The 27,950-nt window shown below is 36.1% G+C and overlaps 1 protein-coding gene across 1 annotated transcript in view; it reads right to left on the reverse strand.

The window, feature by feature from the left end:
* The window catches only part of NDST3 (N-deacetylase and N-sulfotransferase 3), a 184,482-nt gene that overhangs the window by 93,859 nt on the left and 62,673 nt on the right, over positions 1-27,950 (reverse strand). Inside the window, exons 4-5 of the mRNA XM_019829011.3 lie at positions 22,684-22,838; positions 2,412-2,597 (exon numbers count right to left, since the gene is read on the reverse strand). Of these exons, the coding sequence (XP_019684570.1) occupies positions 2,412-2,597; positions 22,684-22,838 (341 nt within the window). The remainder of the gene's footprint in view (positions 1-2,411; positions 2,598-22,683; positions 22,839-27,950) is intronic.

The raw sequence follows: 27,950 nt of genomic DNA on the forward strand, positions 1-27,950 counted from the left end.
AAAGAGGACACTTTTAAGATTAAGGGGTTAGGGTTGGTTACTGAGTTTTATGTTTATAAAATAGTCCATACAAAGGGTCAATTTGTATTAAGTTTCATAGACTGTATACCACCCACGTGTGTTGGCAGACTGGGAAAGCTAGAACAGGAGAGGAAATGACTCAAAGTTATTTCATAAAACCGGTTGTGCTCAAAAATAAAAATAGGGGCGCCTGGGTGGCGCAGTCGGTTGAGCGTCCGACTTCAGCCAGGTGACGATCTCGCGGTCTGTGAGTTCGAGCCCCGCGTGGGGCTCTGGGCTGATGGCTCAGAGCCTGGAGCCTGTTTCCGATTCTGTGTCTTCCTCTCTCTCTGCCCCTTCCTCGTTCATGCTCTGTCTCTCTCTGTCCCAAAAATAAATAAAAACGTTGAAAAAAAATTAAAAAAAATAAATAAAAATAAAAGGAATGAAAAGATTGGCACTATCTGTGGGCTAGGTTGCAGTGCAGGAGGTGGATAGAAGTTGTAAACAGACAAAGTAGGAACAAGCAACGTAGTTTACACATGAAATCAAGGCAGTGAATTAGGCTGTAGGAAACTCAGGGGGAAAAAAACTTATTGTAAAGGAATTATTGATGGAATGTCGAGACTGGAAGTTGGCGGGGGTGGGGGGGGTGGGGGGGTGGGGGGGTGGGGGGGTGGGGGGGTGGGGGGGTGGGCGGGCAGTGGCCAGTGTGATGTTTGAAACGTAGAACTGAATTGGGAATAGCAGGATCAATAAAAGCTGGTTTGATGGGAAGATAATGACTTTCATTTAAGGCCTTTGGAATTTGATTTGTGAATATTAAAAAAAAAGTTTCCTTCATGTCATAAAACAAAATATGGGTGTGATTTTTTTCTTTGCAGTCTCTCCCTAGGAGGGGGTATTGGCTCTGGTGGTCTTCACTTGTATCTCTATTTGGATGCCTCCAAGCCCTGTCCTCTCTCTTTTACTGCATAGTCACCTGCCTGCTGAACATTTCCCACTTGGAAATTCTCATCCAAGAGCCTACAAAACAAATATAGAAGGTTTCCATGGATTGGTACAAAACTGGAGCGATAGGGACAGTTCTGTCAAAACAGGAAATCTGTTACAGCCTTTATTACCTGCAAGATTTGTACATTTATAATACAGGTAAAATATGTTTTCAGGAGAAATGAAAAATGAACATATCTCATGGGACATATGCAAGAAAATTTTCTGGCAGTACAGAGAGAAACAGAAACAAAAGAGAACAACATTTAATAAAGTCCTTAGAGACTTAAGTTTACTATTCTACTAAGCCTGAATATGATTTGAAATACTCTTCCATACTTTTAAATAATATAACCCAAGTCTCCTAAACTCTCTCTGATCAAAAGCCTAGCAGATTGATGCATAGTGAGTTTATTTTCAGTAAAGAAGAAGGGCAGACTGGGATAAAATAGAGCCATTTTGTCCCCATCTAGCATTTACAAGTTTTTGTTGAGGAAAAAGTCAAGACGGGAGTTGCTCTAGGTTAAATGTCATTATCCATTCTGTAATTTTTGCAGACATTAGAAAACTGTCTGAAAAGAAGTCAGTTACACTTAATTCTAGAGAGCAGACATCTGGTCAAACACAGTTTGACAGAGAGTTCTAGTGCCTCACCACATAGTGTTCTTCTGTGTGGTATTCCTTCCCAGTACGTGTCCCAGGAAGCCCATCCCTAACTTCACCAGTACTCTTTGGATTTTCTAATTTGGGAAAAAGGAGGATTTAATTACTTTGGGAGGCCTCACAAAGCATCAGGCAGTAACATATCTTGACAGTGTGCATTTATCACCAGGGGGAAAAAAAACAAACAAACAGAGAAGCTTGGGGGAGAATCTGACAATGGATGTAAATGACTTAATTAACATCATCTGTTACTTTTGTACTCTATATTATGATCTGTTAGTGATTATGCAGGACTTCACATATAGCTTCTTGCTGTAAGTAGTTGAATTTTTTGTTTATTTGTTTGGTTTGACATGGTAAAGAGAACAGTTTGACTTGTACAAGAGCAGCATGGTTAATATGCAGAGAGGTGGTTTTAGTTTTACATACTAAATAACTTTTTGAGGAAATGATGGCTTCTATAAATTACCTGCAAGTCAGATGTAGTGTTTCCTGAGTATTTTAATATCAGTTCCTGGTTAATAGTAGTAGTGTCAGTAAAAACAAAGCAGAACATTTTATACTGAAGAATCGAGAAGAGGTAACCTAATTAAAACATCCTTTGCATGGATATGATGAATGTACTTCCTGCAACATGCAGCTTTTCCTATAGCTAAGCTTTCAACATTTCGCTTGCCTCTTTCGTTCTTTCTTCAAATGAAGAATGGAAATCTGGAAGAATTGGTTGTACCCTATGCATACCGGAGGAAGCTCACCATGATGTTTTTGTGGATGAAGCCCCTCCGATATCGAGCTGGTTTCAGATGTGGATATTCCTCAGTGCTGGTGATTCTAATATTCCAAACCTTCTTCCAGGCTTCATAAAGCTGAACGTGTACAGGGTAGACTCCCGAGTGGTGAGGGGCCACCGCATAGCCCATGTCCGTAGGAATGCCATGCTCCTAAGACCAAGCATATGTGAATTAGAACGTGGGAAGATTTATCTTGATCCCGTTTTTACCCCAGGATTTTCAAAGGTGGTATAAATACATTTGTTTAAGTCCATCATTATTTAATTGTATTGTAAAACTAAAGTAACAAATATTAAGGCCTCTAGACATCATGAAGCCTAGGTAACCATTCCACCAGTCTTGACGTTAACACATTTGTGCTGAAGAGGGGGTGGAAGAGGACTAATGATTTTAGTGAGCAACTTGAAAGAGTCTGCATTAGTGCATCTTGTCATTACCACCTGTTCTCCCTTCTCACAATTTCAATAAGTGATAGGACAAGCACTTGCTACAAACAACACTCAGCACTCCCCACAAAATAAGACCAACCTTTATTAGAGGAATAGAACACATTCTGAGTTTGCTAGATCTGCTAATAGGATTTTATTTTGTCTGTCGCCCAGGTTCTACCAAGTTTTCCACACTTCTGCTGGTCCCTCAGCATGTGGGTCAATGACTATGTTCCCCGCCTTGGGAGAAACACGCACTTTCAATGAGAAAATGTATTAAATCTTCAGAGCAATTTTCCTTGAGCGTGAAATCCTGGTAAAAGTAGAAAGTACTGAAAGAGGCAAATAATCTGGAAGTTTAGTTGATTTGAAGTCAAGATTTTGTATATAAAATGAGTCCAGTTAAAAAAAAAATTGTTTTGAAATCACACATACACGCATATATGCACACACACTACTATCTTCTATTCAGTTGATTCTGACCCGGTCAGAAAGTTCCAAAACTAAAGCTATGTGACATCTGGATATATTGCAGGGGGTTTGGGGAAACCTTGTATAATGTGATTGTTCTTCTTCATTTGAGATGGTCCATTAATCCTGATATATAGAGGAATCTTTTGGCTTAGAGGAAAATTGCACAGGCATAAAAGATGAAACGTATCTTTTATAGAAAGATCACCCATGGCTTCAGCAGTAGATGTGTATTTTTTCTCCTGAAAGATAGTTTATTTTTCTAGCTATAATTTCAATTGCTTTATAGTCTTCAAAAGTTCCACCTAAATGGGCTTTCCTTGAATTAGTCATGGCTTTTCTTCATGTCAAAGAAAAATTTCACATACAGAGAACCATAGTATCAGGCTGCTAAATGTATTGTAGAAATATGCTACAAATGGATATGGAAAAAGAGGCTAGCTGTGTTTGGCTAGTTTGTATAGCTAGCTTTTTTTTTTTCCAACTTATATAACAACAGGAGGTGATGACATATATGAAGCCCCTGAACATAGAAAGAAAACAGGTTGTCAATGGTTTGTAGTTCCTTAAGTATCAGACTCCTTTACACAACATAAAAGGCCCTCAACATCTGGCCCCAATTCTATCTACATGACCTTATCTCCTATCAGCATCCATCCTTCCCACCCCCAATGTCTGATGATTCCCTTCAAGTCTTTGCTGTATACTGTACACACTGCTCTTCTCAATTGGAATACCCCGTTCCTTTATCTTGTAAATTCTGTTCATCATTGAAGGCTGAGTTCAGGCAGGTATAGTTGGAGTTGCTGAAAAGGGAAGCTACCAAATTTGTGCCATGACAAAGAGAATGGATGGTATTAGAGTGGAGTGGCCCATGCCTGTGTTTCTGAAGAGTGACAGAGAAAGTTTCATGTTCATCTTATTTGCGTTTTTGTAGAAATTACCATGTTTATGCAATTATTATTTTATCATTTAGAATTTCACTAAAAACTAAATTGAAACATCTCACTGCATTTTTTACTGTTTTCTTAAAAACTCAAACTAAAGCAATTTTTTTTCAATTAAAAATAATTTACCAAGGCATACTTTGTGTGAGAAAAGGTCAGTGAAGTACTCATCTAAACTGGTTTAAAAATAGGGGTGCAGTGATGATGGACTTGGTGAAAGAAAATGAATTTCAATCATAGAAATTTAAAGAAAAAAAATTAACAATTACAGGTTGACAGTTTTCTAAGAAGCAAGGAAAAAAAATTCACAATGATAGGAACTGTACTATTAAATTCAAATATCTCCAAATTTGTAAGAAATTATGCTAATAGAAAGCTCAAGATAGTTTTAAATGCCCATAAGTGTTTGGCTGTGTCTTCAGGAACACCATGTAAGAAAAGGATCGTCCTGCACAGCAAGTACACTTCCCTTATTTTGGAATATTCCCCAATACTGGGGGAACAATTGTATACACAATTTTTGTTTTTATTTCCAACTTTTAACACTGAAGAAATGCTGAGGCTTTTTAGTCTCATCTTTTATTTGTGTGCTGGTGCAGGTGTCACAGTGGTAGAGAACGCCACTCCTGGAGTCAGACATATCTGGCCATTTCACTCTCCCCTTTTCCACCCATGTGGCCTTTGGTAAATGATTTATAACCTCTAAGCCTCATGTTCTATTCTCTAAAATGCTAGTCATAGAGTACTTATCTCAAAGGGGTTGAGAGTAAATTAAATAATATTATACAGGGAAAGCATTTAGTTCATGATACACATTCAATGTTTGTTGTTTATTGTCATTATTCATCTGACTCCATTTTTTTTTTTTTTTTTTTGGTAAGCTATGATTCTACTACTCAACTATAATGTGGATATTATGAAACCACTGGGCCACCTTTTTATCAGTAAAAGAGCTAGGCCCTCTTTTCTATTTTCAATGCAGATTTTGGGATTCGCTCTTGTGAGGATTCTGTGACTTGAATCCTAATAGCTCTTCTTGTGTCTGCTTCCCAGCCTGATCTGTCCAAATTGTCTCAACCAGTGCCATGTGGCTCCAGCCCATAAATCATTGACAGTTCATTAGTAGAAAATCTCCTTTAAAAGAGCTTTAGATTAGGGCAACATAAATTGGCTCCCAAGTTTGCATTCAATACCAGAAAGAACACTTCAAATGGTATTGCACAGAAAAGTTTGGGCTAAGATGTAGGTGGTGTATTTTGGAAGGCAGACTATCAGGTTTTAGAAGGTTTAGCCATAATGCTTAATTCCCGAGTGAATATTCTCTTCTAAACCTTTTAATGTGAAATTAAGCACATATTATTTTATTACATGGGGCAAAAAGTCTAAAATAATAGACATTTTAGCTTAAAAAGTTAATTCTCCTTCTTCATTAATCCTTGATTAATGAAGTTCCACTTCATTAGTTCCAGGAACTCAGTAATCCACACCAAGATTTTCCTGGTGGAGGACATGGACCAAAAAGACTGGGGAATATGGCTCTGTTACTATAAAATGTAAGTTAAAAACTTAGAACACAAGTGGGATTAATTAGTCTCACAGCTGAACTATGAATCTCCACCTCCCATCTCTTCCAGATATGCTCTCTCCCCAGGGTTCCTCCATGTCATTGAATGACACTATCGGTCATCATCCAACTAGTGGCTAGAAAAAATTAGATGTTGTTGTTGACACCTATTTCCTCATTCTGTCTTAAATCCAGTCCATTATCATATCCTATCAGTACTACCTCCAGTTTGCATCTTAAATCTATCCACTTTTCTCTAATTCTGTCATCACCATTACATAGAATAATCTACCATTTTATTCCATGGGCTTCTAGCACAGGCTCCTAACTCTTCTACCCTTTTCCTTTCTTGCTGAATCTAATCAATTTTCTACATAGCAGCCAAAGTAAGACTTAAAAGTCGCAAATATGATCCTATACCTTCCTATTCAAAATCTACCCTTGACTTATGGTAAAATACAAAACTCTTAGGATAGTTTCAAGCCTTGCACGATATGACACTTCTCTCCTTAGTCTCATTTTGCACCACCCTCCTCCCTTCACTGTATTTCCATCACATTAATCTTTTCATGAAATCCGTCAAGCATTTTCCTACCTTAGCATCCTCCTATATATGGTTTTCTTAGCCTGGAATGTCCCTACTCCAACTCTTCACTGGGATAAATGTGCCACCTCTTTTTGGTGATTCATCCTGTCATATCTGTAAAGAAGCCTTCACTGACAAGTCCTTATCTAAATTAAGTCTGCATTAAGACTTCTCTTTGTAGCCTTCGTTTCTTTTTCATAGTACACTGGACAGTTTGCAAGTGAATATTGTTCTGTATAATTATTTCTTAATGTCTCTCTTCACAAAACAATAAGCTCCATAAGTTCTGGGTTCTGTTTTGTCTACTGCTACATGGCCAGTATCTTGCCAATAGCAAGCACTCAAATATTACTGAGCAAGTTTGTGAACTGATTCTGACCACCTCCCTTCATTTTAACTTTCATTTTCTCAATGATCTCAGTTAAACTCTCAGCTTGCCTGCAGAATGGACATATGGTACCTCACAGGGAAATTTAACACTTACATGAGTAATACATGAAAACATTTTTTGAGACTGTAGCTAAAAATTTTTATTCAAGTGCAAAATAGACACATTTATTTGTTATTATGAACTTATATATTTAAATTATACTGTATAGAATAAAAATTTTAAGATTTTCATAAATTATACATTTAAATACTTTCAAATAGACAATGTGAAGATAATACAATTTTATGAAGCAAGAATGATCCTATGTTCCTTAGAAAAATTCCCCAAAAAACTAAAAGAAGAGAAAAAAATTTGGTATTCAGATATTTGAGCTGCTCAATTAACTTCACTACTGAAGAATCATTGTTTATTATAATCTTTGATAATGTTTACTTAAATTCTTGTTAGCACAGGAATGGTACTTTACCTTTTACAAATTTGAGTATAGCTGACACACAATGTTACATTAGTTTCAGGTGTTCAACTTACTGATCTGACAAGTTTATACATTATGCTGTGTTCACCACAAGAACAGCCACCATCTGTCCCATTATATCACTATTACAATATCATTGACTGTATTCCTTATGCTATACCTTTTATGCCCGAGACTTACTCCTTCCATAATTAGAGGCCTGTATCTCCTTCTCCCCTTCACCCATTTTGCCCAACCCCCTACCTCCCTCCTTTCTGGCAACCATTAGTTTGTTCTCTGTATTTATAGTTCTGATTTGGTTTTTTGTTCGTTCTTTTTTTTTTTTTTTTAAGATTTTACTTATATGGTATTTGTTTTTCTCAGTCTGACTTATTTCACATAGCATAATGGAATGGTACTTTACTTACTTTTAATATTTTCCCCTTTCAATCTAGAACCTTTTAAATTTCCATTTAGGACTAGACTTGTTGCCTGTTTCCACATGTCTCAGATTAGCAAGTTTGAAAACTAATGTAATTAGAAAACCCACAATGATAGGCAACCAAACAGACATTCTGTATTCTATAGTAGAAAAAATCTAAAAGTTCATTACAACATAATTTGGAAAAACTTCTAAGTGCTTTCTACAGTTCATTTTGGTTAGAATGTCCCATTTCCTCAGTTACATAGAAGTTCATTCTTTGGTTAACTATCTCATAGTACTGAGAATTTACATTTACAATTTACATGGATTTATGATACAGTTTCTATATGTTTACATTTGGTAGTATATTTTGCAGTTGTTTCTAGGAAAAATATTGTTTTGCCTTGATTTTTAAAGTGCCTTCTTTAAAAGCTATTGCTTTTCACATAGAAAAGAATATATTTTTCCATGTGATAGGAGCATGTTTGGAAAATGAAATTAGAACCTTTTAACATAAAAGACATATGAGTGCATGCACACGTGTATGTGTACACACACACACTATGTATATATATATATATATATACACACACACACACTATATATATATAGTGTATATGTGTGTATATATGTATGTATATATGTATATGTATGTATATATGTATATATATATACACACATACATATATGTATATATACGTATATATCCCTATATACGTATAAATATATATATACGTATATATACACATATATATGTGTGTGTATATATATATATATATATATATATATATATATATATATATCTTAAATCTATGAAGAAAAAAAATATATATGAAGAAAATGATTCCCTTGAATTAAGGAGCATTTTAAAGGTTCTAAAGACAATTTGTTTTCCTAAAGTGAAACTAACAGGCCACACACAAAGTTTAGCTTATGGGAGCCCAGGGGGCCTCTCTCCCATCTGGAGAAGGAGGAGTTCTGTAGCAGTTACAATTGATGGAAATTACCATTTCAAAGAAGTGAATTCCTTCTTCACCTAGAAGGAAACCAAGCAAGTCAGGATTTATCTTTAGGTTAGGGAATTAAGGTTTGAAATTGAATGATAACATTGTCAATATTAAAATATGTTCCTGTGATAAATGATAGTATCTCTGGTATGGTTTGAAATAAAAGATTCTGAAAGAAATAATTACCTTAGTATAGGAATCTGATATTTTAATTTTTTTCAATTGTGCAAGTAGTCACTAAAGCTCAGATTTAAAATTCTGTTTCTTTGACATAATCTATTTGGTTTTAGAAGTGATCTTATATTCAGATGCTAAGTATAAATGTACTGTTTTTAATCCATGATCTAATCTTAAACTAACATGTGTAATTTTCCACCTATAAATTTAAGGAATAACCTCCTAAAAAGTGATTGGCATATTTACATAAATTTGGTTAATTTTTATAGATTTGGCCAATAAATTTATTTCTAGGTTTTTTTTACATGGTAATATTAAATTCATCATATAAATTTCTGCTTGCTGGTTGGTATGTGAAAACTCTGCTGTGGTCATCATGTTGTTTTTAATACATTTGGTTTAAGAGTTTAAATTTATCCTCTGTTGTCAGCTGTTGTATAATAAAGAATTTGGCTGGTCTTCATCATCCCTGGTTCCTGGGAGATAAGCCTGAAATCCTTAAAATTTTCCTGAGTGATAGGAATGTCTTTGTTATTGATGGTGGGCCCCTGAGACCCTATCTGAGCTTAAGCTGACAAGATGATTCAGAATGGAGTTTGGCCACACCAGAAAGGCCACCCGTGTAATTAGAGGGAGGGGCTTTGATCCGGGTAATATTGGCCTGACCTCCAGATAGGGGAGAAGAACTGAAGATTGAGTTCAATCACATGGCCAGTGATTTAATCAATCATGCCTATGAAATGAAACCCCAATAAAAACTCTGGACACCACAGCCTACATGAGCTTCCCTGGGTCCAGAAACCCCAGGAAGGTGATATTCTTTGTCTCATAGTTTGGATCTGAAAGAAGCATGCCTACAGAAACACTAGTCTTTGGATTAAAGTGTTAAAGGTGTTAATAATGAAACCTTGTGAAATGGAGTGACATTATAGTAACTCAATAAATTGGAAGTATGACCTTATTATTGTGAAGTTACTCAGCTCTGGAAAGGAATATATAGTGTTTCATCAACTACATCGTGAGAAAATAATCTTATTCTTCTCATATTTAAAGATACTGAAATCCATGACAATGAAATGGTTGGTGTCTACCAGACAATCTCAGGGATAGGGAGAGTATGGTATCCTGGAGGAAGTACAGATATAGAAGTCCTTGGCTCAACTTTAGTGCTGCCCTTCATTAGTTTTAGGAACTTGGGCAGGTCTCACCAAGCCTCACTTCCCTTGCTTGCTGAGTAGGGGTAATAAAATTAATTACAAAGAGTTGTATACAATGACAGATATAATATAAACATATTATTGGTCAATTACTATTTAATTTCCTTTCATTTTGTTAATATTCTCTTTTTTTTTCCTTGGGATGGAGAGAGGGAGAGAGAGAGAGAGAGAGAGAGAGAGACAGAGTGAGAGGCAGGGGGAGGGGCAGAGGGAGAGAGACAGAATCTTAAGCAGGCTTCACACTCAGCAGAGTCTGATGTATGACCTGAGCCCAAATCAAGAGTGTGATGCTCAACTGACCGAGCCACATATTCTCTTTCTGTTTTAAGCAACAAAAAGACAAGGAAAGAGAGGTAAACTAAGAATCCTTCCACATCACTTCTCTTTAAAAAACCTCTTCAGAATTCTTATTTAAGAGGAGACATTCCTAAAGAAGATACACTATCACTATCAATCTTATGTAAAAAATGTTTTACAAAAAAGTATATATTTTTTTCTGGAAAAGTAATTGATATTATGGATAAAATGGGAGGTAAAAATACTCTTGGCAAACCATAAATTTGATAAGGTTATAATAACAATATGAGCAAAAACCGTCCTTGACATCACATACTCCCCTTCAGGCATTACTCCAAGTTAACAACTTAGTTGAAAAACTGAAATGAAATTTAGTATGCCAAATGCATTAAGAAATTCCAGTGACAAAACTTAAGGTAATAATTCAGCACCAATACTGAAATTTAAACTTCATTTTCACTGGTAGCCTCTAAGAAGGAATGATTTGGGGGGACAGATTTTTTTCTAGTCTTCCCTAATAATGGTGTAATCTATTTCAGGTAAGTTTCTATTTAACAGAACATGCTGCTTTCCTCTCTTTGAGTTCCCTTCAGAATTTGTGAAGTGTCGTCATATCACTGTTGAGTGTTTCATAAGTCAACATGCCACTAAGGGGTGTACTTTTGTGAGAATACTCAAAGGAATGATGTAAACACTTGTACCTTACACAGGCCAGGCGGAGTTTTTTGAACTGCTGCAATTTCTTCAAGTAAACACATGGAGGGGTTTGTAGAAATATAAAAAAATGAATTTATGAAGATTTTTTTTAATGCTGTAGCAAAATAACCAAAAATAAAATGATCTACAGACACAATAGAGGAATCAGAGGGTTTAGTTTAATCCAGCTTTCTCAGAGTTTGAAGTGATGAGTTTTATGTGGACCTTTGGGTCCTTGAGAGGTAATAAAGCTATAAACAATTCAGGGACAGGCTCAAATTCCCAAGGTACTTGCAAACACATTTAATCTTTCTGAACATACACAGGGTTGATTAGAGTAGGAATCTTTAATTATGCCTAGTACCAGTTTTAATTGAAGTTTATTATTCCAGAAAGAATAAAAAAGTTGATACTGCTCTTTGTTATAACTACTGCATACCCTCTGATATTTATGATAGCCACCAGGACAGTTCACACTCGTGGTGCTGGTTGCCCAAACACAAGAAATTACATAAATTATATAAACATCTATTTAAATGAAAAACATTGTAAAAAATCAGATTTTAACATTCTGAATTTGTTTAAAATAGCTCTTTAGGGAAGTAATAACATTCTGATTGTAATATTTTGGTAACAGCAGTCAATAACAGTATCAACTACATGGCAATTTTCAGTTATACCAACCTTGCTGGTTACATGGGCTTTGGAGCTTGGAAGACCTGGGGTCAAACCCCTTCTCAGCTTTCACTGGCTATATGATTTAAGGAAAATTATATAAGCACTCTGAGCCTCACTTTCTTCATTTTCAATATGGGGATGATCAGCCTCACAAGTGGTTGTGAGAATATTAATTGAGGACATGTGAAAAGCACTAAGCATAATGTCTGGTAAATACATGGAACTCAAATTTCTCTTCCTGCATTTTGTCTAGAGAGTCCAGAAGCTTTCTAATTGAAATGCAAAGTTCTGTTTCATGTAGGGAAATAGCATAATAGAATTTCAAGTTTCACAGCATTCCCTGATTTGAACATGAATTGAACAGAACGGGGCATTAAGGAGGTGAGTTTGGATGCTGCTGCACGGATCTAGGTGTAGGGTGAAAGATGTCAAAGTGGAGTGGGGGTCGAAAGCACTGAAATGGAGCAGGATATGGTGCAAAGAAAGAACTCATGGAAATAGCTGAATGATTGTGGACATGGAGGGGGAGACGTGAAAAGGCCAAAGCGGATGAAGGGTTAGCATGTGTGTGGACCTTACTGTCATGTCTTCTTTTGCCATCACTCCCATCTCTGCCATGTTTATGATAACCTCTCAGAAAACAAATGCTTCTTCCATTTTAACTAAATGCAAGGCACTCAAAAAGGAAGGAGCAGTCAAAATTTAGTAGCAGCATGCATGGATCTGGAAATAAACCTTTCCCCAGCTCCATCCCTGCATCTGACTCCAGCTCACCACAAAGAGTTTCTTGGAGATTTCATAAAGGCTTTTAGTTCATTTTGTGCCCAAATAAATTTGGGCAGTGCGGGACTATTTTCATGTAGGACATGTACTAAATTTATCTTTCTTTTTACAAAACCAGTTTAAATTACCGTACATGTGCTGGAGATGCAGTGTAGAATTTTTTTTGTCTCTAGAGAAATACAGGAAAGGAATTGAAGAATAGTTTTCTATACTCTCCAGCTTCTCAGGGAGCATGAAATCTTCCTATAGAATGGAAAAAATTAATCTGGAAAGGGATTTACAACGAAAAGGATTCTAAGTTCCTGATGTAATCAAAACCACTTTCAAAAGTGTAATGATGTATCTAAATAAGAAAAAAAAAAGGTGTGCATCTGTAGAATGGGTAGGAGGGGGTATACAGAGCTTCTAAGGAAAAGCAGCAGTTCATACCTACATACTTTAAATAAGTATACACAGATAGAAAATTGGGAGGCTCAAACCTTGATGTTATTTTTGACTTGTTATCTCCTCTGGCTTCCTCATCATCCATCCAACAAGAAGACCTATTGATTCTATTTCAGAAATAGTTTATACATTTCTCTCCTTTATAATTTCACTTCTGCTGTTAGTTTTAAAGCTGTTCTTTATGTCCTCTTCTTTAGTTATTTCCATAGTAATCCAATTTGTCTACTTACCTCCAGTCTTTCTGCTTCTCTCCATCCTCAACATTCCCACTCTAATATACTCTGATTTTTGTTTGTTTGTTTATTTGTTTGAGAGAGAGAGAGAGAGAGAACAAGCTGGGGAGAGGGGCAGAGGAGGAGAGAGAGAGAATATTAATCAGGGTCTATGCTCAGCGCAGAACCTGATGCAGGGCTTGATCCCATGACCCTGGGATCACGACCTGAGCCGAAATGAAGAGTCGGACGCTCAACTGACTGAGCCACCCAGGCACCCCTAATATTCTCAGATTCTACAGTCTATATGGAAGTGACTGAACTCTGGGAAGGAGATGACAATGTCATCTTGGAGTTCAAAATGCTTAAAATATGTAATTCTGAAAATAATTAGATATGAAATTTCAGTTTAGGATAGCAGATTTTAAAACATTCTGATAGAAAAAGGTGAAACGATACACTAAAGGAATATACACTAGGAATACATTAAAGGAGTATAGCTGAAGAAGGATTGGGGATTCAAAAAATGTAATGCGTCCTAGAGAATTATAATTATTCAAAACAAGGAAGAAAACATCTATTTACCATCGTGATTAAGAGTCAGAAATCTCTGAATTCGAGTGCCAGAACTGTGGCTTTGCTTTGTGGATGGGAGTAATTACTCAATAAACTCCTTCAAATATCATCTTTTTGTGTTCTATAAAATAGAGATGAGGTCAGAAGGGTTGAGACAGGAATTAAATATGATTAATACAAGAAAAAATAAGATTATTAATTAAGAGTTCTAGACACATAATGAAGGGTCAGTAATACTAGCTATTATTTAAAGAAACTACTTATAGGGCCCTCACATTCACCAAGGCTTAAAACAGGTACATGAGATGAAAGCAAGTGCAAATAACCAAAGACAAAAACAACTAACAAAACAAAATAAATAAAAATGGTAAAAAAAAATGAAAGAGACTAAAGTTCAAAATAAGTTTATTTTCCATAAATTGCTAATTAAAAACAACTCTAATCAGCAAAAGATACACAAAGAATTTAATTCCATGTTCACAGTTGGAAAGGAGGAGGCTGAAAAATTTTGATGATTGGGGAAGAAAAGCAGAAATGCCCAATATCTCTTCTGATTCTACTTTCCCTATCAAAGAGAACCGCTCTTCAAAATACGTATGATGGTATAAACATAAAATTAGAATAAAAGACACGAGGAACTAAATTGTTAACTATAATGAACTAAAGTACTTCAGTATTTTCCAGGCTCAGAAGAGCATGTCTTAAGGGAATTAGAAATAATAAAACTTCTAGACTTTTAATTCCTTTAAGACGTGCTCTTCTGAGCCTGTTCAACTTGATCAACAACTTGATGAAGATGCAAAAGTCATACTGATAAAGTATACTTGTAAAATATATGGATGACACAAAACTAGGACAGAAGTAATGCATGTTAAATAACAGAATCAATCTTTACAAGTATGGTGATATACTGAAACACTGAACACATGACAAATATGAAATGTTAAAGGGGGAGTTTTAATCGCAAAGCTAGCATTCAGTTTACAAAAGCTATTGGACAAAAACAAATACCTGAAGGCTTAATAAATAGCTCATGGGCAGAAGGTCTGGCAGACACAGGTGGGATATGATGGTTTAAAAAAAATGTGCTCTTGGCTACATAAATAGAAGTAAAGTACATAAAGGAAAAATATTGTACTGTTTTCTGTTCTGATAATGGTCACACAGGGCAACATATTATGGAAGGAGAATGGCAAGTTAGATGTTGTACAATTATGGCAACTGGAATGATGAGGGGATTTGAAAACCTATGGAATGCTTCAAGATACATAACTTAGAGGTATATGTAACTGTATTAATCATGCCTTTTTATTTTCTGTATTTCTGATGCTCTGACATCTGAGACCTTGCTGACCCGGGAAAGACTGCCTCTCCCAGGGCTATCCAGTTCCTAGAGACAGTTAAACACCTATCCAAGAGCATGCTCTTCAAATGTAAACCAACCTGTTCAGGGTCCCTACTCTCAACCACTTCCATTTTTTTTGGCTTTTGTTTTGTTTTTTGTCTTCTTTGAGAGGAAAGGGTGCAAGTGAGCGAGGGGCAGAGAGAGGAAGAAAGAGAGAGAGAATCTCAAGAGAGAGAGAGAGAGAGAGAAGAGGGGCTCACTCAAAGCAGGGCTGTAACTCACCTAATACGGGGCTCTAGCTAATGAACCATGAGATTTCGACCTGAGCTGAAGTCAGATGCTTAACCAACTGAGCCACCCAGGCGCCCCACAATCACTTCCTTCTTAAGCTGAGGAGCTACCTCCCTTCCCTAATCATCTCAGGACCAGGTATAACACCATTAGAAACCTGTTTACCATGCCTTGTCTGGCCTTTCCTGTAGGAACTACAGGATTCCCCATACTCTCTCTACTGACTCTAGTGCTACACCATGGGGCCTGGATGGTGTGGTGTGCTCTCTCCTCTTTGGAAACTTTGAGTAACAAACCAGCTTTTCAATTGCGGTCGTCTCCTGATCTGATGAGCTCACCATACCCAAATAACAATAAAACCTACATTTTTAAACAGTAATGATAAAATCTTAAGATCTGGAAGAAATATTTATTTATTATGTTTTCATCTACCAAACATTGAGCACCTATGAGGTGTCAATCACCATTCTAGGTAAAGAACCTAGATTAGAAGAAAAACGCTACCTGAATATATAGGATTGTATTCCCTCTCCTATGGCTTACTTTCTGAATGTACTTATTTAAGTTCCTTCTAAATCATATAATTGATTGATTATACTCAGGAGTAATATTCAAAATATTTACCAGCCGGCATGCTATACCACCAATCATTCAGAAAACTGTTGTCAGCGGTCGAGCTGGAGATAGATGCTGGAGACTCTGAGCCAGGCCCCTTTAGTTGTTGAGCAGTTGGGAGATTTGGGACATCCTGGGGGAGGATGTGAGGTGGTAGTGGGGGTAAGGGTGTTAGCACTGACACATTTCGATATTGGAATCACTGAGATGGCCATCCTCGAACTTTTAGGTTGAATATTTGTCCTGATAATACATCCTTTGGTCCCTCTTCCGTCTCTTGGCCTTACCAAGTTCCTTCAGCCATTATTTTTTATGAAGTAAATTATAGACTTCACCATATTGGTCATCATGCTCTGAATAATGGCTAGTGTCTTTTTAAAACTGTGCTACTTGGGTAACTGAAGAAGTGGTTACCAGCTCCAAGTGGACTTTCACATCCTGATTTGAACTCTATTTCTATTAGGACCACAAGAACTGTGCTTTGTTTTCAATATCAATAAAGTAAAAATCGAATGTGTCTTTTTACGAAGTGCTTCATTGAAGTAAAAATGATAGAATTCATTCATTCTCTAGCTGGCAAGCAAACTAATTAAAAGATTATCATATATTCCTTAAGCCAGCAAGTCTTTAAATATATTTTAAATTACATTTTGATACTATAATCTTTATTTCCATATTACAAAAGTTAATGTGCTCACTAATCTAAAAAGTTGTGACAATAGACATTTCAGCTAATGTGAATTAGCAGTTCTGCTGAACTTGGAAAAGAAGGGGGCAAAGGCAAAGGACACTATTTGAAGAGTAATGATAATGCAGTCAAAAAGTACAATACTTGGCAAGATTTTATGTTTTCAGGATTAGAAACATTGTTCTACTACTACTAATTTTAATAACAATTGTCTATTACAGTGTTAAGTGTCATCTGATATTGGCAATGAGTTCTTTGATGAAAATTTCCACTAATTATTTTTTCATTAAAAATTAAGCCACCATAATTTATCAAAAATGTTAGCTCTAATTCTTTAATTGAAAGTATATACATATTGATGATTGTTTTGAGGCTTAAATGCAATGTTATTTTACTTATTAAATGGAATTTTGTCCAATTTTAAAAGCTGTACAATAGATATTTTATAGCAGATTTAAAAAAACTGTTTATTTTATTTATTTTGAGAGAAAGAGAGAGCACAGGCAGGAGAGGGGCAGAGAGAGAGAGGAGGACAGAGGATCTGAGCCTGACATGGGGCCTGAACTCTTGAAAGGTTAGATCTTTTTTTTTATATATATGAAATTTATTGACAAATTGGTTTCCATACAACACCCAGTGCTCATCCCAAAAGGTGCCCTCCTCAATACCCATCACCCACCCTCCCCTCCCTCCCACCCCCCATCAACCCTCAGTTTGTTCTCAGTTTTTAACAGTCTCTTATGCTTTGGCTCTCTTCCACTCTAACCTCTTTTTTTTTCCTTCCCCTCCCCCATGGGTTTCTGTTAAGTTTCTCAGGATCCACACTAGAGGGAAACCATATGGTATCTGTCTTTCTCTGTATGGCTTATTTCACTTAGCATCACACTCTCCAGTTCCATCCATGTTGCTACAAAGGGCCATATTTCATTCTTTCTCATTGCCACATAGTACTCCATTGTGTATATAAACCACAATTTCTTTATCCATTCATCAGTTGATGGACATTTAGGCTCTTTCCATAATTTGGCTATTGTTGAGAGTGCTGCTATGAACATTGGGGTACAAGTGGCCCTATGCATCAGTACTCCTGTATCCCTTGGATAAATTCCTAGCAGTGCTATTGCTGGGTCATAGAGTAGGTCTATTTTTAATTTTCTGAGGAACCTCCACACTGCTTTCCAGAGCGGCTGCACCAATTTGCATTCCCACCAACAGTGCAAGAGGGTTCCCGTTTCTCCACATCCTCTCCAGCATCTATAGTCTCCTGATTTGTTCATTTTGGCCACCCTGACTGGCGTGAGGTGATACCTGAGTGTGGTTTTGATTTGTATTTCCCTGATAAGGAGCGACGCTGAACATCTTTTCATGTGCCTGTTGGCCATCCGGATGTCTTCTTTAGAGAAGTGTCTATTCATGTTTTCTGCCCATTTCTTCACTGGGTTATTTGTTTTTCGGGTGTGGAGTTTGGTGAGCTCTTTATAGATTTTGGATACTAGCCCTTTGTCCGGTATGTCATTTGCGAATATCTTTTCCCATTCCGTTGGTTGCCTTTTAGTTTTGTTGGTTGTTTCCTTGAAAGGTTAGATCTTGACCTGATTCGAAGTCAGACACTTAACCAACTAAGCCACCCAGGCACTTCTGTACAATAGATATTTCAAACTGTGTTGTAGGTCATTAACAAATGTTATAATTAATCCTTGCTTCAGATATGGGTATCGTGCAAAAAAAAACACCCTTGTTTACATTTCATTTTAATACCTGAAGCAGCCCATATTTGAAAACTAAAAATATTTTCTAATCAGCCTCTAAAGCTGTATTTCCTGGTGGCTGTAATCATCAAATGCAAGTTTGCCTAAAGGATTTACTTGACCTTCCATAATAAGCTATTAGAGCTTTCAAAGCTAAATTAAAATGGACATCAAATTCCCTTGTGAGACAGAAGTGTCCAATTGTGCAAAAGGATAATAGATCAGATGTATTTGCTAAAACCCAATGAAAATAACAGGTATTTGGTTACAGATGGTGATAGAGAACACTCAGACAAAAGGGCTTTACATCATAGTCTCAGATTCTCTTAGTTGGAAACATACTTTAAATGTTTTCTAACTCCATTGTTCATTTGAATATTGAATTTTATCCATGAGCTCCAGTCTTGTCTGAATACCCACTTGCTCCCAGGCCAGCACATTGCTTCTCTGTATGTTCTTTCAGTTCCTTCACTGGGAGAAACACAAATGCTCATTTTTAAATTCAGAATCTCTAAGCTGGTGGAGAAAAGCAGGATGCTACCCAGTTTAGAAATGCACTGTTAGCACAGGTTAAGCTTTTCCTTGTTTCATCTAGTGAGTTGGTAGTTGAGGCAAAACTTCCTCTCGAATAATTTCCATTGAATTAAAGCAGTCTTTCTATCTATAGATGACAAAAGAAACTCATTCACGTGGAAAGGTCCTCAGGTTTAGTTGTCTCCTTTCCCAACATTTTAGAAACTCTGCCTATCTTAGTTTAGGGGACCTCTGGGAACCTCAGGAAAAAGTTGCCCTATGAGTTCCACCTCTAGTTTTCAATTTCCTTTATGTTATCAGAATTATCAAATATTCTTTTGGATTACCATACAGAAGGGAAATCTAGACTTACTCCTTCGAACTGGGTTGAGAGGCTAGTGAGAAAGCCTGGGCGGTTACAATATATGCCATTTTAGAAGACCTGGATTTCTTGTCTTAATTCTACCCCCACGAAGCTCTATAATCCTGAGTGAATCACTGTGTTTCTCTGATTTTCACTTTCCTTTTCTATAAAGTGAGAATGAATATAATTACAATTCAGGATTGCTATAAGAATTAAAGGAAATAATATGGAATGTATAAAAAATGAATACCCTTTTCTCATTACCTCTTTAAATTTAGCAGCAAAGCCTCTTCTTTGTAACCCTAATGCCTTGATGGGAAGTAGAAGAGTTAACACATGTTTAGAAAATGTGTAGAATTCACATTAGCCAAATGTCATAGCAATTCAGAATAAGCTTTTAAACTTGAGGATTTTGGTTCCTCTCACCTGTCACTCTAAATGCCTCCCAGGAGCCTAGGCAAAAATTGAAGATGGCAGTTTTCTGATAGTGAATAGAATGATAATCAAAACAACAGCTGCCATCACTGTTTGTGAGGTGCCAATCACTGTTCTCAATTGCTTTACATATATATATTCTCTTTCTTGGGATTATGGCTGGGTGGGACTGGTCCTGGATTTGTCTTTTTTCTTATCTGTCCTTTGCTGACTCCCTCCCCCCCCCCAAAAAAAAATCCATGGGTCCTATAATTGATTAAATATTAAAGAACATATTTGGCCTTATTTCTGAAGATCCTTCATGACTGTTCTCTGCTGCTTTGAGGATCGTAATTTGGGTTGTAAACCTGTACTTAGGAAAGAAATTTTGAAGAAAATGTCCTTTGCTTGGCACTTGAGTGAGGAGGGTAAGAATGACCAAATTTCAGTTCTGAATTATTCAACTCATGATGCTTTTTAGTTGAGAATTCTAAAAAAATGTATATAATCCCTGTGCATGTCTGTTCTCATTATATGTACTTTCAAGTATTTTCACTTGTTTTAATACAAACATAACATTCAGTGATCCATCCATTCAGGTAATAATAGAATACTATTGTTTAGATACTATGTAGCTGCAGAGGAATATAGATAGCAGTTAATGTCATGTTCATCACATTTGCCTTGATAAACTAGTTTTTTGAAAGCTACCAAAAACAACAAACAACAAAAAACCTTCCTGCTTACTTCTCCTTTTTAATCTTATACTAATACTTTCTTTTACTCTATGTATTTCGTCTTTCACCATTTCCTTTCTTTCTCCACAGATTAAAGAATAAAAGTAATTTTCTTCTTCACATCCTCTCATGCTGATTAATGTTGCTTATATCAGCAAGTCTTAGACTTTTGAAGATGATAGAATTAATGTTTGCTGCATCGAGATAGGATTTTTAGTGCTCTCCATTAAAAAGTGTGACAATGTTTACACACTCTTACATGCTGTTCGCTATTTCTGTTTATATTCTAGGGGGATAAAGGAGGCTCTTCATCTCACAAGAGTTTGCAAATTCTATCAGAACATTTTCACAATATCAATATGGAGAACACTGTTCTCATTTTCTTGACAAAATATCAGTGCATGCCCATCGTGCACTTGCAGCTGCGTATCTATTTTGGGCAGTCACTGAAGTTCAAAGACAAGTATGGGCTTCTAATGCTATCCATAAAGTGTCTGGCCTTCTATATCCTCGATAGAAAAATGTATTTTATAAATTCTTACTTTTTATTGTGCACCTTTAAGTAAGGTACCATGTGGATCAATTACCTGAACATCCTGGCTCCAGCAGTTTACATAGAATACACTCTATGATAAGTGAGTGTCCGTACTCTGAAATTCTAAGTGGCCAAAAAGCTAACAGTTGTATGGTCAGGTGGCCGGCAAAGGGAGACATAACCCTTGACAACCACAATCTCTTATGTCATTTCAGGGTGAAATATGTTAAGAAATAGAACTATAATGTTTAAGAACATATAATGTTGGGAACTATACTGTTTAAGGACTATAATGATGAGAAAGGCATATATGTGGAAAAGCCTCAAAGTTGAGCAGTTGTATTTGAAATCAATCATTTCTAGTTATGGGGTTAGAACTTTAAATCTCTGGTAAAACATTTTCTGTTTGTCAAGGGAGCAATTATATTTTAAGTTTTTCAAAATCATATTTAAATTAACCAGCATTGTGTATTTTAATTCATTTTACACACTGGGATAAGTCTACAATTAGTAGGATTTGCTTAGGAACATGATATGATGGTTTTAGAATTATTCTCAATATAAATAATTTATGAACTTTGTAATATCAGCTTTATGGTTTGGAAATAAAAAAATGCTATAATAGATAAAAATATATTACATTTCAAATCCTTTTTGAATGATAATTTCTGTTGCCTTGATCATTTATGCTACAAATACTTATTGAGTACCTTCATGATATAGGAGCTGCCACGCCGTGATGAACTGAATATAGTTCCTACCCCAAGGCACTCCCTGCCCAAGGTGTGAGAATTCTGGGTAAATAGACAAATGCCTATCTGGAGTCCTCCATGTGTTTGTGTGCCATTAGTATTATTCACAGAAACAAACATGCTAAATTGGGTTGTTAATCACTATATGCCATCCCTGCTGCTTACAGCATATTTTCTCGTACACTGTACTTATTAGAACTTCTACTGTAAATTTCCCTGTCAGGAAGCAGAAAGCCTTCAGTAGGAAACAGTGTACCAGTCAAGTGAATGTTCCGTCACTATAGCATATATGTTTGCAATGTGTTTAAATGGTTTTCCTCCCATTTCCATTACCTTTCTGACTCAGTCTTCATTACCTAGTGCCCACATTATGGTCTCCTTACATGGTCTTTTCCCTCAGCCTCATTACACTCCAGTGCTTCCTGGCACGTAAATTTTATTCTTATTTCAGGTGTACCTAGAGTCCTGTTTCCACAAGTACATTTTCCTGGCCACTCCCAATGACACTTATTTCTCTGAACTGTGGGTTCTTATATCTGTACAGTTTAGTAGTAGGTTATGGAATATCTCATTTTGTTGGAAAATTGTTTTGTGTGCATATTTTGCCTTCCTGATATAGCAAGAAGCTCCTTCTGGACAGAGAGCCATGTCTTATGAACTCTGACTAAACTGTCTAGTAGGTAAGTCTTAGAGTGTCTTGTGAAGTTTTTCCTAAATTAGAACCCTCAAAGTATTAGGCATAGTACTGAGCGTCCCATACAAATTCAAAAGTCACATACTGAAAGGCTAAAATACCAACTTGTTCTAATGTCAGTGTATACTAGCTCAATGTAATATTCAAAAGAGTCACTAGGGCAAATTTTTTGATTGAGAGTTACTTACTAAGGCAAATTTTTTGTTGAGAATCATTTGCTCCACCAAAGATGACTCATTATGGAAGAGGTGGGGTTGCATATGGCTCCACATATGAGGAAACCACCAAAACTCATCCACAGACCCTAGAAGATGGTCATCCCCTTCATCTTCTTCTTCAGTTCCTTTGGAGGGAAAAAGATTATTCAGTTAATCCCAGTGCAATGATTGTCTGCCTATCTATATAAATTACCTATTTATCCATCCATCCATCCATCCATCCATCCATCCATCCATCCAATTATATACACACATATATGTACGTAGAAGACACAATTTACTCTTTTTGATACATATAAGGCTTGAACATGAAATGTAGCAAAGGAAAACCTGTTACTTGGGGAACAACAAGAGACTGTGACAAAGCTCTTTTAAAAGTTTTTCAACATAAGACATAGGTATAAAATCACTGCAAAATGGAAATACACAACCATTCCCAAGGACATTAGAACTCTCTTATTGTATTTGTATTAACCTGTAGTTTGGAGGAAATGGAGGGATGAGTGGGAAATTGAATTAAGGGAATACGAGTAAAGAAATGAGTGGCAGAGCTCTAGCAGTAGGTCTTTCTGATATAGGTTGTGACATCATAGTCACAAAGGAATAATTCTATAATTTATTTGGGTTCCTCATTAGCTCTGAGAAGAAGCTACTCAGTATTTAATGAAAAATATGGCATAAACAAGGGGGAAAAAAGGAAATGTAGGAATTGTTATTGGGTAAATTAGAGAAAGCGGAAGGGAAGAAGGGAGAAAGGATGAAAGTGAAGGAAAGAGCCTGAGAAGTGATGAAGTCATAGTAAAACAAGCCAAGCTGGTTCTTGGTGGACTCATGTTTCTCATGCTTGACCTTTTTCTCAAGTTCCTGGAAGCAGACTTTCCATCAAGAAACTCATATTTCTGGGGCACATGGGTGGCTTAGTCGGTTAAGCATAAGACTGTTGATTTCAGCTCAGGTCAGGATCTCACAGGTTCATGAGATCAGTCCCGCATCTCAGGCTCTGTGCTGACCCTGTGGAGCCTGCTTGGAATTCTCTCTACTTCTCTCTCTGTGTCTCCCCCACTTGCACACATGCTCTCTCTCTCTCAAAATAAATAAACATTAACAACAACAAAAAGAAACTCCTATTTCCTTGAGAGTCAGCCCTGTTGTTATTCCTTTGATTTCTTCCTTTTTAGTCATGTTTTATTTCCTCTATTTTCCCTGACCAGCAGTTTAGCTGAGTGTGGGAAATTCCACAGTTTTCTTGAGGGGGATGGGACTCTCTTTGTTTCTTCACTGAAGCATGACATGAGAGCACTTTAAGGTGCCTCACCACTTTCCCGGCATATCATAAGATGATATGAAGCATCACAAAGTTATGCAACCACACTGAAATTTCAGCCACAACACTGAATCTAATAAACTCCTAGAATATAGAATAGTAGGTTCTTCAAATGATGTCCTCTCTGTGTGGAGAAAATCTTCTCTCATATTTTCAAAAATTTCATTTTTCTGATATGATGGGTTTCCATGGTGCCTTACAGGCTAAAGATGGAGGGTGCACTGCTGCTCTGACCCAGCCAACCAAGCTGGGTGCCTGTTACTACTGTTCTTCTATTCATTTTTGCAAGAGAAGGAAGGCAGAGTCCATTGGCAGGAAAAGAATCAGGTCCTATGATTTACTGGGCAAAGAAAGTGACTTACTAAAGATAAAGGTGTAGTATGAGGCTGCACACTCATTCTAATTAAAAATTTTTTTTATTTATTTTTGAGAGAGAGAGAAAGTGAAAGAGAGAGAGAGAGAGAGAGAGAGAGAGAGAGAGAGAGAGAGAGATACAGGGTGTGAGTGGGGGAGGGACAGAGACAGAGGGAGACACAGAATCCAAAGCAGGCTCCAGGCTCTGAGCTGTCAGCACAGAGTCCGATGAGGGGCTCTAACTCATGGACTGCGAGATCATGACCTGAGCCGAAGTTGGACACTCGACTGACTGAGCCACCCAGGAGCCCCAAGATTTCATTTTCCATCGCTGAGCAGTATTCTGGATATGTATGTGTATATATATATATATATATATATATATATATATATATATATTTCATATATATTCCTGTGTATATATATACATATATATTTATGTATATATATGTATCTCACATCTTCTAATCCATTCATCATTTGATAGAAATTTGGGATCTTTCCATAATGGGCTCTAAATTCTAACCCAGATAAACAACTCCAAATTCAGAGCCCTTAACTATCATTCATTGACCAAATTTGGATTTTAGAAATAAGATCATCATTTATGAATTCGATATAATATTGCTCTTTACATTGTTAATTAATTCTGTAATATAGTTAGAATTTACCAAGACTGCTGGTTCTCCATGATCTGGGGAAATAGACAAACCTAAAGTATCTATAGATAAGGGGAAGGAACCTTTTGCCATTCAGCTTCCTTTATTAAGGACTGCCAATTAAATATTAAAAATGCAATTTATCTAATGCATAAGACTTGGGCTCTGCCTGATCTAAAGTTAAGACTGTTTTTGGCACTTAACTAGCTGTATGACCTTAGGCCCCTCTAAGTTTCTATGTTCTTATCTAGAAACAGGGTAACATAATCTTTAACTCCTAGAATTCATTGAGAAGGTACATGAAAAGTGATTAGCTAAGTACCTAGAATGTGGTGCTGCTCACTAGAAGGGAACTATGATTTTATTTCCTTAATCTCTTTACTTCTCAAAAAATCCACAAATGCTTCGAAAACTAAATATATATCAAACAAGATGGAACCTCTTCCTGAAAGAAAGTCTTACTATTATGATAGTGCTATTTTTCTCCTTCCCTTTGAGATTGAATAAAATAGAATTTTTAATAGGATAAGGAATTACATATTTAGAAAGACAATATAATTCAATTAAACTTTACAATATCTAATTTTTGAAAGATTAGGAGTATTAAACTTTACATCTGTTCCCACTAAAAAATGACTTTATTGGTTTTAGATAAGCCTAGCTAAGTTGCGTGGAAGCTTTCATATCATATGCAGATAACAAGATCCCTTCAAGCCTTGGCCTTAGCTTTCTCCTGTGTTCTACTTTCTTTGGCTTAAGTAGTGGCCATTCTTACTGTGAGCTGTGGGAAATGCCCACGTAGGGGAAAAGGACAAATATTTCAGAAACAAAAAGGAAGGAGAGCAATGGTTAGAGTCAACCTTTCACATTCAGCATTAGGCAAACAAATAAGTTGCCAGAAGTGTTTTCTTATTTCTATTATGTTTGGGAAAGAAAGTTTCTAGTTATTCTTAATATTTAGAGTGAATTTCTTTCACAATGCAATGTGGTAAAATTTTATTCTCTGACCTTGTTTCATATAAATACTAATAGTTAAATGGGATTTTACTTTCACTCAATCATTTGTTCATTAATTCATTTTCAGTAGTCATTGTTCTAGTTGCTGGTGTTACAACAGTGAAGACTTCATGGAGTGCTCATTTTAGTAAGGGAAGAGATGCAACAGATAAATAACTTAAAGACAAAGTACACCCACTCATGATAAAACTCTTAGCAATCTAGGAATAGAAGGAGCTCCTTTAAGCTAATAAAGAGTGTCTACAAACTAGTCTGTTGAAAGAATTCCCCTTGAGAATAGGGAAAAAAAAAACTACTGAAAGATTTCCCCTAACGTCAGGAATAAGACACGTGTCATCATCACCACTTTTACTTAATGTTGTACTGGAGAGCTAACCTAGTGCAATATAGGTAAGGAAAAAAATTCACAAGGCTCAGAGCCATCAACAAAGAAATGCAAAATGAAATAAAAAACAAGACACCAGTTGATATTGCATCAAAAAGCCCCACCAAGGAATGAATCTAAAAACAGTAAAAGTTTTATCAAGTGCAATTAAAGATGACCTAAAGGCATTCAAAGATTGGAAGACTCAATATTTAGGATGGCATTTCTACCACAAATTAATAGATTTAATGCAATCTTAATAAAAATTCTACTAATTTCTTTATGGACATTGGTAAGCTGATTCTAAAAAGTTATATGAAAATGCACAGGGCCAAGAATTTCCAAGGCAATCTTGAAGAAGATGAACAAAACTGGATATTAGTATTAAGTATATTAGTATTAGTATTTATTAGCAGAAATTAGTATTACAAAGGTACAGTAAACAAGATCGTGTGATGTACACAAATAGATCCAATGAACAGGAGAGTGTAGAGTCCACATATATGGTTATATATGACAATGATGACACTATGGTGGAGTGGGAAAAGGATGGTCACTTAATACTCGGTGCCAATTAGATATCTTTGTGGAAAAAAGAAGGTATCTTGACCTCTATCTCATACATACAAAAAAGTCAACTCCAGATGCATGTCAGATTTGCAAGTTGTAAGAACATAGAAGCATATTTTTATGAGTTTATAGTATGCAAAAATATCTTTTAAAAGACACAAAAATTGACCATACAGGAACAAAAAGATGAACTAAGCTACATTACATATTTTTGTCATCAAAAAACACCATTAGGAATGTGAAAAAAAACCTGAACAATAGGAGAATGTATATTTGCAACACACATAACTGACGAAGGGCTCATTAAGAATGTATAAAGAAGAAAAAGAAAAAAAATAATACATAAAGAATTTCTACAAATCAACAAGAAAAAGCAAGTAACCTAACACAAAAAAAAATCTCAAATAATTCACAAAAGAGGATCTCCAAATGGCCAATAAATATATGAAATAAGCTCAATGTTACTGCTCATGAAAGAAATGTACATTAAAACCATAAAATATCTCTATGTGCTCACCAGAAAGGCTAAATTTAAAAAGATGAACAATATCAAATATTAGTGAGAATGTGGAGTAACAGGAAAACTCATACACTGTTGGGAATGAAAATCAGTACAACCATTTTGACAACCTGGCATTTTTCTACTAAAGTTGGCCATAAGTGTGCTATATAACTAAAAATTCTACCCCTAGTTGATAACCAACAGAAAAAAAAATAGTTATGACCTATGAAGGATAGGTACAAAAGTGTTCTTAACATGATTAGTCAAAAAAAGCCAAAAACTAGAAAAAAAAACCCAACATCTACATTGGAAAGGAATGGAATAAGGAAATTTTGATATATTCAAACAATGGAATGCTATAAAGCAATGAAAATGAAAGAATTACAACTATACACAATAATATCTGTAAAACCAGAATGATATTGAACAGGGACACCTGGGTGGCTC

The sequence above is a fragment of the Felis catus genome, chromosome B1 (assembly GCF_018350175.1).
Source record: "Felis catus isolate Fca126 chromosome B1, F.catus_Fca126_mat1.0, whole genome shotgun sequence".
NCBI lineage: Eukaryota > Metazoa > Chordata > Mammalia > Carnivora > Felidae > Felis > Felis catus.